This window comes from Bufo gargarizans, chromosome 2, assembly GCF_014858855.1.
Source record: "Bufo gargarizans isolate SCDJY-AF-19 chromosome 2, ASM1485885v1, whole genome shotgun sequence".
Taxonomy (NCBI): domain Eukaryota; kingdom Metazoa; phylum Chordata; class Amphibia; order Anura; family Bufonidae; genus Bufo; species Bufo gargarizans.
Genome location: NC_058081.1, coordinates 110,635,018 through 110,654,099, shown reverse-complemented (window position 1 = coordinate 110,654,099; position 19,082 = coordinate 110,635,018). Strand labels below are relative to the sequence as shown.

Genomic DNA, 19,082 nt, shown 5'->3' with positions numbered 1-19,082 from the left:
TTTAACTGTGCTCAGAGGGACAATCTTCCTGTAAATGAATCAGTCAGGCTTCTTATAAGGAGATTAGAAAACATTATATACGTTTTAAGATTTGGATTGCAACAAGTCTCGGTAGAGAGAGGTCCCAGTGTCTACATATCACACCCAATACAGGTAAAGTATCTACGTATAAGCGCATGGAACATTTCATCTCCTTACTGCAGTGTGAATGTCTGGAACCCAAAAAGTCTTATTTCTTGCCTGTATTAATAAGCAGTTACCATAATTGAATTTTCAGAAGTTCATCTCTGTGGGATGTAGAGGAACAGGGAGACTGTAGCATGTACCAGAATCTTTGAGGGCTGTGTCCAACAACTTCTTGAATCCAAGTTTCTAAGAACTCGGGGTTTATTAAGGGGAAACTAAACTGTAGCCAATACTGAAGTTTGTATGTTCTTCCCATGATTACCTAGGTTTCATCTAGGTTCTCTTGAGCAGTGGAGCCAGCAGAGGCTGATATTGTAACTAATTTGTTTTGCACAAATTGAGTTGCTCAACAAGGAATGTGTCACACAACTTAATTTCGACTACAACCATACTCTGATCATACACAATCAGACCTTGTCAGATATCTCCAATCTGCTATGTTTTTAGGTTGCTCTTTATATCTGAGTTGGCTCCAATCCTGGCTGGATGTCCACTTTATATTCCTGTTCCACCAGAAAAAAATGTGCACTGTGTGCCTATTGTGTCACTTCTGCTATTCCATCTAGATAGAACTTTTTGCCTGACAGTTTGGTGCTATATAAACACATATCACAACTGCATTTCTGCAACAGGTTCAGAGCCATGGGGTTTCTTCAGGTGAGTTTTAGACGTATGGAAGCAATCATAAGCCAGCAAGGGCCAAATATGTAGAACTTGACACTTTGTTAATGAAGTCACATACATTAAAGAAATAAAAACCTGTCACCTGGGTCAAGCCACACATTGCTTAGGCCTCTTTCACACTTGCGTTGTCCGGATCCGGCGTGTACTCCACTTGCCGGAATTACACGCCGGATTCGGAAAAACGCAAGTGTACTGAAAGCATTTGAAGACGGATCCGTCTTCAAAATGCTTTCAGTGTTACTATGGCAGCCAGGACGCTATTAAAGTCCTGGTTGCCATAGTAGTAGCGGGGAGCGGGGGAGCAGCATACTTACCATCCGTGCGGCTCCCGGGGCGCTCCAGAATGACGTCAGAGCGCCCCATGCGCATGGATGACGTGTCCATGCGATCACGTGATCCATGCGCTTGGGGCGCCCTGACGTCACTCTGGAGCGCCCCGGGAGCCGCACGGATGGTAAGTATACTGCTCCCCGCTACACTTTACCATGGCTGCCAGGACTTTAGCGTCCCGGCAGCCATGGTAACCATTGAGAAAAAGCTAAACGTCGCATCCGGCAATGCGCCGAAACGACGTTTAGCTTAAGGCCGGATCCGGATCAATGCCTTTCAATGGGCATTCATTCCGGATCCGGCCTTGCGGCAAGCGTTCCGGATTTTTGGCCGGAGCAAAAAGCGCAGCATGCTGCGCTATTTGCTGCGGCCAAAAAACGTTCCGTTCCGGAACGGAAGACATCCTGATGCATCCTGAAGGACGGACTGTCCATTCAGAATGCATTAGGAAAATCCTGATCAGTATTCTTCCGGCATAGAGCCCCGACGACGGAACTCTATGCCGGAAGACTATAACGCAGGTGTGAAAGAGCCCTTAGTCTACCAATGTTTCCAGGAAAGAAACCAGTAAGAGCAAAGGAAAGCTGAAGAACCGTTTTAGTGTGCAAAGAATAAACATAAAACATTAGTAGTCCGAGTTCACAAAGGTTGCCGAATGGGTTGGCGTCTGGTTTAATGTGCATTTCACTTTAAGCTTAGCGTTCCAATACAAAGAATCAATGTGCATATGTGGGAACCTAAAGGAAGAGGAGCGCGAATGGAGAGAGGGCGTAGAAATGTCATTCTGCTACATAATAAAGTGTCATTACATGTCTGGAAAGACGGCGCTTAGTCCAAAAATAACTGCAGCAAATTCTGCCATACTTCCATCCTCGATACAGACATTAACCTCTATACTGCCAGGATGAGCCAACTAAGCATGAAGTACGTAACAGCAGTGATTACAATATGCTTGCTGTATATTTCCACTTAAAGGGAACCTGTCACTATGAAAATGCAAGTTAATCTGCAGGCAACATGTTATGGAACAGGTGGTGCTGAGCAGATATAGTTTTATGGTAACATTCAATATAACCTGTATTTTATACATGTAAATTCCTGCACATTCTGGGCTTTGAAGTCCAGGAGGGGATACCATCAATGACCGTCAACTAGGGCTGCAGCTAACGATTATTTGAATAATCGATTAGTTGCCGATTAATTTCTACGATTAATCGATTAATCGGGAAAAACGACAAAATTACAAAACAGAGGTTTATATGATCTTACTTGAAAAATTATGTTCAAAGGCCATATTAAAACAAATTGTGGACGGCGTTTATGGGGGATCTGTGGACGGCGTTTATGGGGGATCTGTGGACGGCGTTTATGGGGGATCTGTGGACGGCGTTTATGGGGGATCTGTGGACGGCGTTTATGGGGGATCTGTGGACGGCGTTTATGTATGGGGGATCTGTGGACGGCGTTTATGGGGGATCTGTGGACGGCGTTTATGGGGGATCTGTGGACGGCGTTTATGGGGGATCTGTGGACGGCGTTTATGGGGGATCTGTGGACGGCGTTTATGGGGGATCTGTGGACGGCGTTTATGGGGGATCTGTGGACGGCGTTTATGGGGGATCTGTGGACGGCGTTTATGGGGGATCTGTGGACGGCGTTTATGGGGGATCTGTGGACGGCGTTTATGGGGGATCTGTGGACGGCGTTTATGGGGGATCTGTGGACGGCGTTTATGGGGGATCTGTGGACGGCGTTTATGGGGGATCTGTGGACGGCGTTTATGGGGGATCTGTGGACGGCGTTTATGGGGGATCTGTGGACGGCGTTTATGGGGGATCTGTGGACGGCGTTTATGGGGGATCTGTGGACGGCGTTTATGGGGGATCTGTGGACGGCGTATATGGGGGATCTGTGGACGGCGTAGTTATGGAGAGGGGGATATGTGCACTGTTATGGGCATAACAGTGCACAGATCCCTTTCCTCATAACAGTGCACAGACCCCCCTTCCCATAGCAGTGCCATACACAGACCACCCCTCCTCCCCATAGCAGTGCTATAGACAGATCCTCCCCCCTCCCCATAGCAGTGCTATACACAGACCCCCCTTCCCCCTAACAGCCCCGGCGCTTGCATCTTTATTTTACCTTTTTACAATGACGCTCCCGCTCCTGTAACAGCCAGGCAGAGCGGACGGCGGCGTTACGTCACTCAATCACGTGACGCGCCTGCTCCGCCCACTTCATGAATGAAGGAGGCGGAGCAGGCGTGTCACGTGAGTGAGTGACGTTACGCCGCCGTCCGCTCTGCCTGGCTGTTACAGGAGCGGGAGCGTCATTGTAAAAAGGTAAAATAAAGATGCAGCGACCGCCCGAATAGCAACGAATCGGCGATTATTCGATAACTGGATTCGTCGACAACGAATCCAGTTATCGAATATAATCGATTACATCGATTAATCGTTGCAGCCCTACCGTCAACCTTCCCTCTATGACAGTGTGTACAGACAGCTGTCAATCACTGATAGGACCGCCTCCTGGACTACAAAGCCCAGAACACGCAGGAATATAAATTAATAAATTAGGGCCCATTCACACGTTCGTAGTGTGTTGCAGATCCGCAAATTGCAGATCTGCAATACACCCGGTCGGCACCCCTTCAGAACTGCCTATTCTTGTCTGCAATTGCGGACAAGAATAGGACATTCTCTATTTTTTTCCGGAGCTGCAGACCGAAAGATTGGTGCCGCGCTCCGGAAATACAGATGCAGAGAGTACATAGTGTGCTCTCCGCATCCATTCAGTCCCCATAGAGAATGAATGGGTCTGCACCCATTCCGCACAATTGTGGAACGGGTGCGAACACTTGCAGTGCTCCAGACAAAAAAAAAAGTAAATAGCCATTGGCTCCTGAACTGAAAAATTTCGGAGCCAAATTAAATCCAAATAAAAATGTTGGTATCGTGACAACGCTACGCCGATCAGATCGACACCATAAAAAAGTATTGCGATAATCAATACCGCACTGTACCACCAATGAAGATAACTGACCTGTTAATACAAATACAGGAGGCGGGTGCCGGAATCAAATAGCCGGCACCCGACTTCTATGACAGGGGGCTGCGATTCGCTGAAGTTAACCCCTCAGGTGCGGCACCTGAGGGGTTAACTGCCGCTGATCGCAGCTCCCTGTCAGAGGTCGGGTCCCGGCTATGTGATTCGGCAGCCGCCTACTGTATTTGTATTAACAGGTCAGTTATCGTCATTGGTGGCGCAGTGGCCACAGCCCCTACCCTCCTCCTACAGTCTCTTATTAGAGGCAGCAGCAGCACAGGGGGGGGAGGGAAAGACTCCTTCTCCACTGCGCTGCTGAGAAGAACATTCAACTGCAGAGCTGCGGCGGCGGGTCTGGTTGCAAATGGCATCAAGACTAAAGTCTTGTCGCCATTTGTAAATTCTAAGTCGCATTGATGACCAATTTGGTTTCCATCTGGAGCACTGACTTGCAGACATGTGAATGGAGCCTTACAAGTTTTACGGAATCTTTTCCCACAACATTATGCATCAACCTGCTCAGCTCCTCCTGCTCTATAACATGCTAACATCTTGTATTCTTGAGGTGATTGCTCCCCTATTAACTCCCCCGCTATATTGCTGGAGTGTAAATCACTCCCCTTATGAATACACAAGACTCAAACCAAGAGTCATCTTTCATTTTAGGTTCTGACATCTGATAGCATAAACAGCAAAAAATATTCTACTATCAACTGTTATGTTGCCGTTAAATAAAGAAACCTTATTAAAAATTGACCCAGACTTTAGCTGCATGTAATTTTTGCACTCAAATGGAGTTGTGCCACTAATACCACTCATCCTCAATCCACAGATAAGATTTTGATCACTGGGGGGGGGGGTCCAACTGCAGGGACCCCCAGCGATCACAAGAATGGGAGTCCAAAATTGCTGCCAATATGCCCCATGAGAATTGAGCGGTGGTGAGCATGTGCGATCTCTGCTCTATTCATCTCTATGGGGCTGCAGAGGCCCATACAAGTGAATGGAGTGGAGGAAGCGCACCAATGCTCTATTCTTATGGGGCAGGTTGGCAGCACTTTTAGAACCCTGTTCTCATGATCGCTAAGGGGTCCCAGAAGTCACACACTTATTCCCTGTCCTGTGGATTGGGAATAAGTGTTTTTAGTGGCACAACCCCTTTATATGGAAGCAGCTGCCACAGAGCTTGTGTGCATTAAGCAGAATAGCAGCAATACATCAGTACGCCAACTATAGCCAATAGCTGCAGTGCATTAATATAGGTGGTCTGGAAGACCAACTACTGCTGCCTAAGGACTATGCATAAGTAGTGGTTCAACTGGGAGGAAACAGATTTATCAGCACATCACCCCTAGAAAACAAGCGTATCTTCCAGAAAAGCTACTCTATGTTCTAACGTGGGAAATCTTCGCAACTGTATGTTCAATACAAAATGTATCCTAAAACTAGGATAAAAAGGTCTAGGATTCAAAAACTAGAACCCGAACATGTTCATTTACTATCATTTACTAAACACAAGCTTTACTCACATCTGGATCCATCTGAAGAAAGTTGTGCCTTCCTGGGCTGCTGTACGTGGACCGCTTAATGGTCTTGCTGTGATAAAAATGGTAGTAATTCTCAAGATTCCCGATCTGCAAAACAGATGAAATTCAAAACAAGGTTACTTAGAACATTTCCCTACACATGTATAGGCATGGATTACAATTGCTGTAAAATACATCGGGTGGCAAGTCTAAAGTCTATTTTCCTATTAACATATCAATAAAGGACAAAAGCCAGTCAACAGCCGACCATAGACTTGTTGGTAAAAGACTTCCGCCATACACACGTGATCAACTGCTCCTTCTTAGGATGCTACAGTCAAAATGCCAGATGCGACTAAAAGTTGCAAGAAAACTGGGCTTTGCAACTTTTTAATGTGAGAAAACTAGAGTAGCAGGAATAATAAATGCCCTCTTTTGGCTACCGGCACACGTTGAGGATTACTTGCACTTTTTCCATGTAGATTTTGGTGTGGATAAACCGCAGTGTAATACAGTACCAGCAAAATATATGAAATTTGACAAACCTCATGTACACTGCTTTTTTTACTTAGGTGCGGATTTTAAAATCTGCAGCACGTCAATTGTGCGATCCTGCACCTTCTGTATAGGCGTTTTCCCTCAGACTTCAAAGGGGGTGTTAATATAAGCAGAAAATCTGCACCAACAAAAAATAAAAATAATTTGCACGTGTGGATTTCTGTGCGGACTTCTTGCTGTGTATGCAGCCCATGTCTCCTATTGACATATAATCAATGAATAAACCTAGAAAGCAATACACATGACATTTTTCTTTCATTCTAACTAAAATCGCTGGGACCACTAAATGGTTAACTTTCTATTTGAAAAAAAATCATTTGAAAGATTTCAAGGAAACACACAGCTAATTGTATCAAAGGACAGAACATCATCCTCGGAAAACACATTACAGCAAGCATCGTGAAGGCAACCAATTAATTAGCACTCGTTGCTGGAAAGTATTCCACCACCAGGGAAAAAAAAATAAAATATGAATATATTTTTCTTGGCAGAAAGTGTCCTTAATACCAAGGTTTGGAGACATCTGAGGTTGCTCTCACAACTAATTAGTGTGGCAATTCCTAATGCAAGGAATCGCTTCAGCATAGAATTCTGGAGAGGCCACCACTTCTAGGAGATCCATATGGTCCTGGATTAGTACTGGAACAGAAAAATAAATTCTACAATCCACTCGTTACGCGTCGACATCACCAGTTCGACTTTGTTTCGTTTTTTCTTTTATCATTCTTGATGGAAAGCGGAAGACAAATGCAAATTTACAATAGTCATCCACCAAACAAAGAGCGCTTCAATGTACTTTGCAAGGTCGGCTTGAGATCTTTTCTAAAGAACGGAAGTCTTAAATTGGGCTGTTATTCAAACGAGATCTCATGAAGGCAGTCCTGTGCATATTCACCATGAGAGCATCTCACCCTCTGCCATGTAATACTACATGCCCCCTACATCAGCAATGCATGGCTAGCCCCAGCTTCCCTTGGCTTCCCATGGCAAAACCAAATGTCTGCTGGGGCTGCCTGGCATTGTGACGACCAGCTGATCACTGTGGCAGATTCTGTTCCGAGTTCTCTATGAAGAAACCACACTGTTAAATCAACTACCCACTTGCGGGTCTGTAATAAAGGCCCCAGGCCTGCCTGCAGGGCTTTCCATAAGGCTTCGCCTCTGGCGCGCCCTGATGGTGACCGTCAGTATAGCACTGATTATAATGCAATGTACCACAAACCCATAATGCATTGTGCATTATAGAAGCAATAAAAAGATTGCCTGTCACAGCCCCCTTGTGGGACTAGTAAATAGTTAAGAGTTCATTTATTAAGCAAAAATAAAAAATCTCCAAGTTAAAAAAATATATAAAAACCACTCAAAAAAATCATTTCAATGGAAAAAATAAAACACCCACACAACAACCCACACTATATAATTATCATGTAATTTATCCTGTATGGTGAACTGCATAAAAAAAAAAAAAGAAAGCCAGAATTGCTGGGGTTTTGTTTACTTATTCACCACCAAAATAACAGAATAAAAAGCAAATCACAAGTGTTATGCACCCCAAAATGACAACTGAAAATGACAAAAAAAATATCTAATCAAAACCCAAATCAAAATAAAACCCCACTCCACTCTGTATAAAGAGACAGAAAAAAAAAAAAAGTTACGGGTCTTGGGATGCCATGATGCAAAAGCCTTAGTTTTTTGTTTTTTAAAATCTATTTTTTATTTCTACATTTGTACAATATGAATATAGAAGCACAATTGCTTAGGTAGGTTTAGCGTAGGACCCGTCTGACCTGAGACCACCTTGGCGCTTGGTAGGTGGGCATAGATGTGTTTTGATCAAAATATATTGGCTAAGTGTCTCAGATTTTATCATATCAGAGTGAGGGCTCGGTCCATATATAATGCTTGCATCTATTTTATTAAGTGCATTATCTTATGTGATTTTTTTTGCATGAACATGGCCACTGACATCCGCACATTTATTTATCATACCGTGCAGTATGTTTTTATCTTTGTTTTTTTCTGTGATTTTTTTTGTCTATTTAGTATTTGCTTTAGGGAGTGGCACCTTCAAGTGTGAATGCGCACCTATTATCTTGGGAGTAGAATTCCTCTGCACTTTTGCCCCCCTCCCCTATCCAATAGAGCGCCTTGATTAGGTGGTACATATGGCCGTGCTTGCTCCTCCTCCCATTGGTTGCTTGATGCACATGGAGGTGACTAGGAGCAGCATACCATATGTGCGGCGTCTGCGCTCCTGAACATAGAAGCCCAACGGCTTAGGCAGGTTTAGCGTAGGACCCGCCTGACCCGAGACTACCTTGGCCCTTAGTAGGCGGGCACAGATGTGTTTTGATCAAAATATATTGGCTAAGAGTCTCAGATTTTATTACATCAGAGTGAGGACTTTGTCCATATAATATGCTTAGAAGAAACAGTGTAAACCAACGACTCTACCTATAGACCGGATGGATAAGGGTGCTCACCTCTCGGTCCACCCAGACCGCACAAATAGACCAAAGAAAATAGTAGATAAATGAGGGGCACTCCGTGTAAGGGAATGAAAACAGCAAATGAATAATGGCTAAATGTTATTGAATCCTATTCTAAAAAGCCAATGCATCAAATAATCGCAATGTTAAAAACATCCATACAATATAATACCATAAAATACTATAAAATGAATACCCAATGGAAAAGGCCCCTGAAAAATTCACCAATCGTGAAAGTTCAAAAATTCGTGTTCGCGAATAATGAGCAGTCCCCACAATAAGAATAATCGCACCGGATCCTTATACACTTGGAGAGTTCGTTCTTAACGCAAGCCTGTGTCGGGCTCTAAATGAATCGCATACACGATCTGACTGTCAGAAAAATCGTATTATGTACTGTCCGATTTAAATCCTCCAGTTTGTTCGGATAATCAGATATATCAACAATCGTGAAGGGAATCTCTTACCCTGTTCCGTCACTGGCTCGATGTAATGGATCGAAAACACAGCCGATCTTACCCGAACGCGGCGTCCCATGTGGTATGGAGTCTCGAACGTGACGTCTCACGTGACTCCTCGGCTGAAGCGGGGGCGAGCTGGGTGGTGATGCAGATCCAGAGTTGGTCTGTCTATCAGCACTCTGTTCCTTCCTCCCTGCCCGGCTCTCCTCTCCTTTTTTGACTTGTTAGACTTATGTTAGGCTGTAGAATAAATCTGGCAAAAAATTAATGTCAGAATTTTGATTAAATGGAGGTAAACCCCCTGGTATGCCATCTGGACCTCCTAGATGGAGGATTTTAGCATTTTAAAGAAAAAAACGCATCGGAAAAAACGCATGTGCGTTTTTTATAATTATTACATCCGTATTTATGTTTTTAACATGCTTTTATTATTATTTTTGTTCATATGATGTTGTTTTGCATATTTGAATACTCTCTGGATATATGATCCAATTCAGGAGCTGAAAGTGACTTCCGCTTTAAGAATAGTGTTTTATATGGCTCCTACAGAGATATAAAGGACAACAGGATTCCATATCGGGCTTTCATGATGTCCCAATTAGATCAGTCCCACCCATGGCTGGTCTCTTGGGAAGGTATAAATGTTGCAAAGTGCTCACTGTCTTTACCACTGAGGAAGGGGTGTATACCCTGAAACGCGTCTGGGCCAGTTGGGACAGTGAGCCGTTCCCCAAGAAATCAGGAGTCACCAAGAGGAAATGACTACGGTCGGGGTGACTTTTGCATTTGGATTATTACCTCGTCTCGAACTAGAGGCTGCATTTCCAAGAAGGATCGATTATTTCACTACTGCTTCAGCCGAGGAGTCACGTGAGACGTCACGTTCGAGACTCCATACCACGTTGGACGCCGCGTTCGGGTAAGATCGGCTGTGTTTTCGATCCATTACATCGAGCCAGTGACGGAACAGGGTAAGAAATTCCCTTCACGATTGTTGATATATCTGATTATCCGAACAAAATGGAGGATTTAAATCGGACAGTACATAATACGATTTTTCAGATCGTGTATGCGACACAGGCTTCAGTTAAGAACAAACTCTCCAAGTGTATAAGGATCCGGTGCGATTATTCTTATTGTGAGGACTGCTGATTATTCGCGAACACGAATTTTTGAACTTTTTACGATTGTCTGGTGAATTTTTCAGGGGCCTTTTCCATTGGGTATTCATTTTATTGTATTTTATGGTATTATATTGTATGGATGTTTTTAACATTGCGATTATTTGATGCATTGGCTTTTTATAATAGGATTAAACAACATTTAGCCATTATTCATTTGCTGTTTTCATTCCCTTATACGGAGTGCCCCTCCTTTATCTACTATATTCTTCATATATTATGCTTGCATCTATTTTATTAAGTGCATTATTACCTTATTGCTGTGATTTTTTGCATTTGTACAATAGTCAGATTAATGTTTACATTTTAAACATCAATATAATGTATAACGCATAACATATCGGGTGGTCATACAGATAATACTGACACTGAAAGAATCAGAAGCCGTTTACATTTGACTGCAAAATCAAGGCTGAAATGAAAAATTGTAACTAAAAAATAAAAGGCTACCTTGGTAAGTGCATTTGTTATGGAAGTTTTTATTTTGAAAAGTAATAAAAATAAATAAAAAAAACACCATGTATTTGGCATCCTTGTAATCGTACTAACCCAAGGAGGAACATTACCATGTTGGGTATACTAAACAATAAGTGCTGCAAAATTTTTAACCTAAAAACTCAGTGGTGGGATTGATGTTTTTTTCCCCAACCCCCAGAAAGTTAAAAGTAATTAGTAAGTTATGACTACCCCAAAAACTACAAAAAAAAAAAAAAAACCAAGCCCTCACACGGCTACATTCCTGGAAAAAATTTTTTTATAGCTCTTGGAAGGAGACCATGATTAAAAAAAAATAAAAAAAATATGAAAATATTTGCTTGGTTGATAATGTCCAAGAGTTCATGCAGGAGGAAAGGGGGGTTAAACAGGACCTGTCGCCTCTCCAGACAGGTCTGTTTTAGTAACTACTTGCATTCCCATACATGGCTACATCCCTGGAAACAAAGTTATAGCTCTATCATAAAAAATAAATAAATGCTTGGTCACTAATGCCCAAAATTGCATGAAGGGGTTAAAGATGACCGTTCGCCTCCCCCGACATGTCTGTTTTAGTAACTACTTGCATTTCCATGAAACAATTCTGTATGTTATTTTTTTTTATAACTATTGTGCTGTTCCTTTATTATTCCTATTAGAAGTTTATGAACAAAGGTACATCAGGGTGTTACCAGTTGGGGGTTCATGGACAGACAGGATAGAAACCGTACACGCTAGGGCAAACCAAACGCCTCTAATCCCCTTCCCATCACTGCTGAGGGGTATACAACACCCCGTTCTCTGTACTAGTTGAGCGCCAGCTCTCGCCTTTGCCCGTACCTGCAGAGAACACAAAAGCCTTTCAAACTCGGCAGCGGACATATAGCATCTGTTAGGTGCAATTAACATATGTGATCGCTGCCTCCCTTCTTGTGTGATGAGCTATTAAACAAGAGCGCAATCTGGAAATTACCCGACTAGGCAGGCGAAGGTTGCTTCCCTAATAAATTGTATCCATCACCTTTTAGTGACTCCGTATTCTCCAAGATGCAGCTCATGCGATGCAGAATAATCAGCCACTTATTTAGTGAAAGCAATAGCTTGGAGCTTTTACTGCTCATGATAATCTTCTTCTTATTAAGGATGTTGGCGCAGCGCTGTCTCGCAGCCCACAACTCACTATATTTTTAGTTCTACTTTTCAGATGCGAGAGTAATGACGCACTTTGATCACCTTCCTATCATTTCTCTCTGCTGCTTGGGTGAGCTAAATAGCGTGCTTCATCTTGAGATGTGACACCCGCCTTTCTGCCATCCTAATGGAAATAAATAAAAACACCAGCCCAAATCCTTTTTTGTCTAATAATCTATGGCATTTCCCCGATAAAACCAGCAGGCTTCATAAAAAATAACCACGCTTGAGTAACCTCTAGCTAGACCTTCTGCTTGATGCTATAAAGCAAAATTAAAACCCTGAGCGCCCAACTCCCTGGAATACAAATCTATGTATAATATTTAAGACGACCCAGACATCCCCATTACCCAGGAAGACACTGTCACGACATGGCTCAGCCGCCCATCATCATTTCATTTAATTGCATTCACTTTGGGTTGAGGGCATATTCAGACACTGGTATTGGAAAGCAAAGCTTTATAGTGTAGCACGTACCTTCAAAGTCGACCTCTCAGAAGGATTCTTGCTGCAAAATTCAGAACTAGTTGCCCTCCTTCGGCCTTTCACATGGGTGCGATACATGAAGTCAACGCATAGCACCCGCACTGAACCCTGATCCCTTCATTTCTATGGGTCTGCGTACATGAGCGGTTATTTTTCACGCATCAGTTCTGGGTTCCGTGAGAATCGCAGCATGTTCTATATTCTGCGTTTTTAATGCAGCCCCGACCCCATATAAGTGAATGGGGCTTCAGTGAAAAACGTATTGCTAGATGTGGTTTGTAAACCTTCATGCAATCCGGATACAAAATACACACACTGAACACAATTTCGGAACAAAAGTGATTGAACTTTCATGCAAAACCATTTGTTTTTCCCCTGAACAGATCTGGACACAATCCATATTGCTCACGTGAAAGACCCTTTAGGGTACTAAAAATACTAGGGACCCCCAATTCCAGAGACCCTAGTTGGGAGTCATGGTTATGAAAGGAGAAGGACTGCCCAAAGCATGGTTAGAGGGGTTCTCTCACTTCAGCAATTTATCATGTAGAAAAAAAAAAGACACTAATGTACTGTGACAGTCCATATCCTTTTCTTTTCCCCCCATCACATTGTACACTGCTCGTTTCTAGGTGTTTCGGCCTCCGATGCAGTGAGGATATGAGGTGGCTGGGACGGGAGCTCCTAGGCGTGCATGTCTACGCATGTTGCCACGGCCCTGGCCACCGGAGAATCTGGAGCTTTTTCCTATAGTGTGTGCAAGCACGGCTATCTCTGCTGGATTACGGGGTGGTCGTAACCCCTGGATACGAACAGTGTATAATGTGATTGAAAAAATATTGAAGAAATGAACAGCGGCACTCACCCATATGCGATTGATCACAGCGCCTTTAATGAAAATCAAATCAGGCAGGGGGCGGACAATACAAGAGCACGCATCAAACAGCGGCGGTCGTTTCGTGCTACATGCGCTTCATCAGGCTGTGCGTCAATGCGTGCTTGCGCCAGCGTTCCTTTTAACTCCTAGTGCAGGCTGTTGTCATGGAGATTAAACACTCCAGACTGTGTCAGTGTAAAAGGGTACATTCAACATATAACAAACAAGCAACCTAAGGATGGATACAATATGCATAAGTGAATAATCACGATTCTGAACATATATTCACAGAAACGGACTGAGGTAATTTCTATCATTCAAGCCAAGTTCCCCCTGGGCTTGTGTGCGCAGGATCCACCTGGTCTCCCTCTGCAGGAGGAGGCAATGTCTATCCCCCCCATGCAGAGGAGCAGGCACGGTCTCCAAGCCAGAGAATGAAATGCAGTTTGTGTCGCCACCATGGACTTCCCTGACATGTTGAATAAACCTCGGACATCCCTTCCCTGTTTTTAACGGAATTAAAGTGTTCCCTCACTCTTTTGAAAAGACACCTTATAGTCTTGCCAATGTAGAATGGTCCGCAGGAGCACAGTAGTAAATATACCACGTACGTGCTCCTGCAGTTGATAAAGGTGTTGACTCTATATGCTGAATTCCCGCAAACTCGATGCATTTTTTTTAAGGGAGTTGAGTGCAAAATGAGCAACTACCACACCTGAAGTTACCTTTGGGCAAATTGCTGTTAAGCCAGTTTCTACTCTTGCTGGCTTGGAACCTACTTCTGACAAGTCTGTCTTTTCAATAAGCTCATTTAGGGTTGCATCTCAAAATATCCCAGTTTTTAAAAATCACTGAGCGGATTTGCTCTGCCATGGGGCTATACTTGAATGAGAAAGCAAACCTAGTGGGCTTAATGCCTGCCTCTCCCAGTTTATCCCTACTGCTACTATTCAAGTAGATTCTCCTGGGAAAGTTTCTATGCGGGTGTCGAGGCGGTCCTTGACATCGTGGCCAATATGGGCAAGAGTCAGATGTATTGTAATTTCATTGGTGAAGCACTTGAGTTCATTTTAACCGATAATGTGTTTCAGTTTGGGAATGATTGGTACAGGCAAAAGCTGGGTACGGCTATGGGGACCCCCCGTCTCCTGCACGTTCGCTAATATGTACCTTGCCAGGCTTGAGGATAGATACATCTATTCCACTATGAACCCCTATTTACCCAAGTTGGAAAACATATATACGTTACGTGGATGACGTGTTCATAGTGTGGAAAGGTACTAAGAGTGAGTGTACCGAGTTTGTGGAGTTCCTAAATGAAAATGACATGGGAATGACCTTTACCCTCAACTTTGGAGGCACTAGATTGGAGTTTTTCGGATGTGGCTGTCCTGGTGGAAGGCGACGAGGTGGTCACGGAGGGCTTTCGCAAGCCCACGGCGACCAACTCCTTACTCCACCACGACAGCTTCTATCCACAGAGAGTTAAAAAAGCCGTACCTTAAGGACAATTCATTAGATTGAGGCGCATCAATAGTAAAGACAGCGGCTATCGCAGTCAGGCCCAAGATCTAAAGCAGCGCCTAATAGAGAGAGGGTACCCTGAGGGACCACTGAACTTAGATATGAGGAGAGTAGAAGAGAATTTTTCCCAGGAGAATCTACTTAATAGTAGCAGTAGGGATAAACGGGGAGAGGCAGGCATTAAGCCCACTAGGTTTGCTTTCTCATTCAAGTATAGCCCCATGGCAGAGCAAATCCGCTCCGTGATTTTTAAAAACTGGGATATTTTGAGGAGATGCGCAACCCTAAATGAGCTTACTGAGCAGAAGCCACTGATTTCCTTCAGGAGGACCCACACTGTAAAAGAGACTCGTCAGAAGTAGGTTCCAAGCCAGCAAGAGTAGAAACTGGCTTAACAGCAATTTGCCCAAAGGTAACTTCAGGTGTGGTAGTTGCTCATTTTGCACTCACAACTCCCTTAAAAAATGCATCGAGTTTGTGGGAATTCAGCATATAGAGTCAACACCTTTATCAACTGCAGGAGCACGTACGTGGTATATTTACTACTGTGCTCCTGCGGACGATTCTACATTGGTAAGAGTATAAGGTGTCTTTTCGAAAGAGTGAGGGAACACTTTAAGTCCTGTTAAAACAGGGAAGGGATGTCCGAGGTTTATTCAACATGTCAGGGAAGTCCATGGTGACACTAACTGTATTTTATTCTCCGGCCTGGAGACTGTACCTGTTCCCCTGCAGGGGGGGATAGACATTGCCTCCTCCTGCAGACCAGGTGGATCCTGCGCACACAAGCCCTGGGGGAGCTTGGTTTGAATGATAGAAATTACCTCAGTCCGTTTCTGTGAATATATGTTCAGAATCATGTGCATTTACTTATGTATATTGTATCTATCCTTAGGTTGCTAGTTTGTTGTTGTTATATGTGGAATGTACCCTTTTACACGGACGCAGCCTGGAGTGTTTAATCTCCATGACAACAGCCTGCACTGAGAGTTAAAAGGAACGTTGGCGCAAGCACGCATTGACGCACAGCCTGATGAAGCGCATGTAGCGCGAAATGGTCGCTGCTGTTTGATGCGTGCTCTTGTATTGTCCGCCCCCTGCCTGATTTGATTTTCATTAAAGTCGCTGTGATCAATCGCATATGGGAGAGTGCCGCTGTTCATTTCTTCTATGTTGGTATCATTTCTGCTGTACTCACCACCTCCAGCTGCGCACCACCGAGCATGTGTGTCCTCGCCTGCCGGGTGAATCGCATTGACAGTCTACGCTCACTCACTGTGTGGCTGTGGCGCCCCCTATCTTATTTGTGTGGAAAAAATATTGAAGCCAGCAAAGGAGGCAATATGGACAATCCCAATACATTAGTGTCTTGTATTAACTTTCTCTACATGATAAAGGCCAGTTACTTATGTGAGTCAACCCCTTTAACTACTTCCCGACCGCCCATTGACTATAAAGTCCTGGACGGTTGGATTTCTCTGAACGTCCTTTCAGAGATGGCAGCTGCACACCAATCATGTAGCTGTCGAGTGGGGAGCCTGCTGTCAGTGACAGCAGGGCACCCCAGAGAGAAGGGAGGGACCATTCCTGGGTGTCCCTTCCTTCTAGATCGCTATATACAGCTGAGGAAACGATCTGCCGGGGGAGTACAGGAGCTGTTGGGACTTCCAAAGACCTCGATCTGCCCGGCACTTAGGCTGTACTGCCCAGTATTATGCTGTACAGCCTTTCTGCGGGGTGTATATTTACACTGTAACTGGGGCTATGTCAGCCCCAGTTACAGGAGAAATCAATAGTAAAAAAAGTTAAATGTCCCCTAGAGGTTTTGTATGACCTTATGGGGGACAGTGTAAAAAAAAAAAAATATATATATAAAAAAAAAAAGTCGCCCGCCCCCCCAAATCAGTTATTAAAAAGGGAAAAAAATAGAAGAAAAAAAAATACACATATTTGGTATCACCACGTTCACAATGACCAGCTCTATAATATCATATGATCTACCCCATCAGGTGAACGCTGTAAAAAATAAAAATAAATTAAAAATTGCGCCAAAACAGATTGTTTTTGTTGGCTTGCCTCCCAAGAAAAATATGTTAAATAAAAAAGTCGTATGTACCCCAAAATGGTAGCAATAAAAAAGTAACCTAATCCTGCAAAAAATTAGCCCCAACACAAGACCATAGCCAGAAAAATAAAAAAAATGGCTAAGAAAACTGCAACACAAAAACATGATTTTTTTTCTAAAAATGCACTGTGTAAAACGCTAAAAAATTAAAATAAGACATATTTGGTATCGCCACGTCTGTAACAATTGGCTCTACCACTCACATGATCCACCCCATCAAGTAAAAAAATAAATGCCAAAACTGCTTTATTTTTGTAACCCCCCACAAAAACTGTCAAAAAGTCATATGTACCCCAAAATGGCATCAATAATGTCACCTCTTCCTGCAAAAAACAAGCCCTCACACGAGACTATAGCCAAAAAATGAAATGTTTTTGTGTAAAACTTAAAAATAAACTAGACATATTTGGTATAGTTGCATCCATAATAACCGGATCTATAAAAATATCACTGTTCTACCCCATCAAGTAAACTGTATAAAAAATAAAAGAAAAATGACAGCTTTTTTGTTACTTCACGCCAAATGTAACCCAAAATGGAGCCAATAAAAACTACAGCACAAATTCCAGATGCCGCTCCTTCCTTTGAGCCCTGGTGTATCCTCAAATAACAGTTTACGACCACTACTATATTTCAGGAGAAAGTGGGTAGCAAATTGTGGGGGGATATTCTTCCGTTATTTTTAGTGAAAAAGAAAGCCTGGGCCTAAATCACAATTTACTTCTAAAATAAAAATAAAAATTTTTATTTTCACACCCAAGTATAATTTTACCTCTAGGTATTCCATAGGAATTAAAGCAAAATAAAGGGTTAGCAACATTTCTAAAAAACAGTTTTGAATAGTTTGAGGGGTGTCTTTTCTAAAATGGGGTCATTTAAGGGTTGGCAAGCCCCACAAAGTGACTTCAGAACTGAACTGGTCCTTAAAAAAGTTTACTTTGGAAATTTTCCTAAAATTACAGAAATTGCTTCTAAAATTCTAAACCTTCTAATGTCCTAAAAGAATAAAATTACATTACCAAAATGATGCCAACATAAAGTAGACATATGGTGAATGTTAATGAATATTTTATGAGGCATCACTGTCTTAAATGCAGAGATTCAAATTTAGAAAAGTGATTTTTTTGTCAAATTATTAACTTTTTTTTAAATAAAAAAGGTAAAACATTAACTGAAATTTACCATTAACATGAAGTACAATGTGTCACGACTCACGATAAAAAAATCTCTGAATTACTTGGATAAGTAAAAGTGTTCCAAAGTTATTACCGCATAAAGTGAGACATGTCAGATTTGCAAAATTAGGCCTGGTCAGGAAAGGGGGTAAATGGCCAGGACTGGAAGTGGTTAAGGATACCAGACTACCCAGCCTTGAAAATACCTGTGTCCCCTGACCACGTAATTAAGGTTATTTTAGGACAAGAGTATTTAGCTGCTAGGCAAGACTACCTTTAATTAGAACTGAAATTATAGCTTTATGACTGGAGGCTGACTCATGCTGAGGAGTCACATCTGGGAGGACTACATATGGATATGATAACCCTAGAATTCAACCACTGAGTTTCTGTGAAATCCATATCATCCAAAAAAAAAAAATTCAAGCAGCTCACGATAATCGACAAAAATACTCCTAGGAAACAACCACTATGCCAATCAATAGCAAGATAAACAAGAAAGGAGAGAGGAGGAGAACATGGAAAGTATCCAAACTGTAATGAGTATGCTTTATTTTCTTTTACACCCCATAGTGAGTCGATTTCATGAGGATCTGACATGTCTGTTATAGTAACTACTTGCATCGTAATAATTTTGGAGCATTTATTCTTATGACCATGTTGTACCATTCATTTATTACTCCTGCTAGAAGTAATGAATGAATTGCTAACAGCTTGCAAGGAAGGTCCAGCTGGGCCACCCCAATAGGCAACACCCCATT

At 42.8% G+C, this 19,082-nt stretch overlaps 1 protein-coding gene across 2 annotated transcripts in view; it reads right to left on the bottom strand.

Annotated features, from left to right (window-relative positions):
• PCSK6 (proprotein convertase subtilisin/kexin type 6) overlaps positions 1 to 19,082 on the bottom strand; it is a 248,014-nt gene that overhangs the window by 167,472 nt on the left and 61,460 nt on the right. For both annotated transcript variants that reach the window (XM_044279403.1, XM_044279404.1), the window contains exon 2: positions 5,781 to 5,885. In XM_044279403.1, the coding sequence (XP_044135338.1) occupies positions 5,781 to 5,885 (105 nt within the window). The remainder of the gene's footprint in view (positions 1 to 5,780; positions 5,886 to 19,082) is intronic.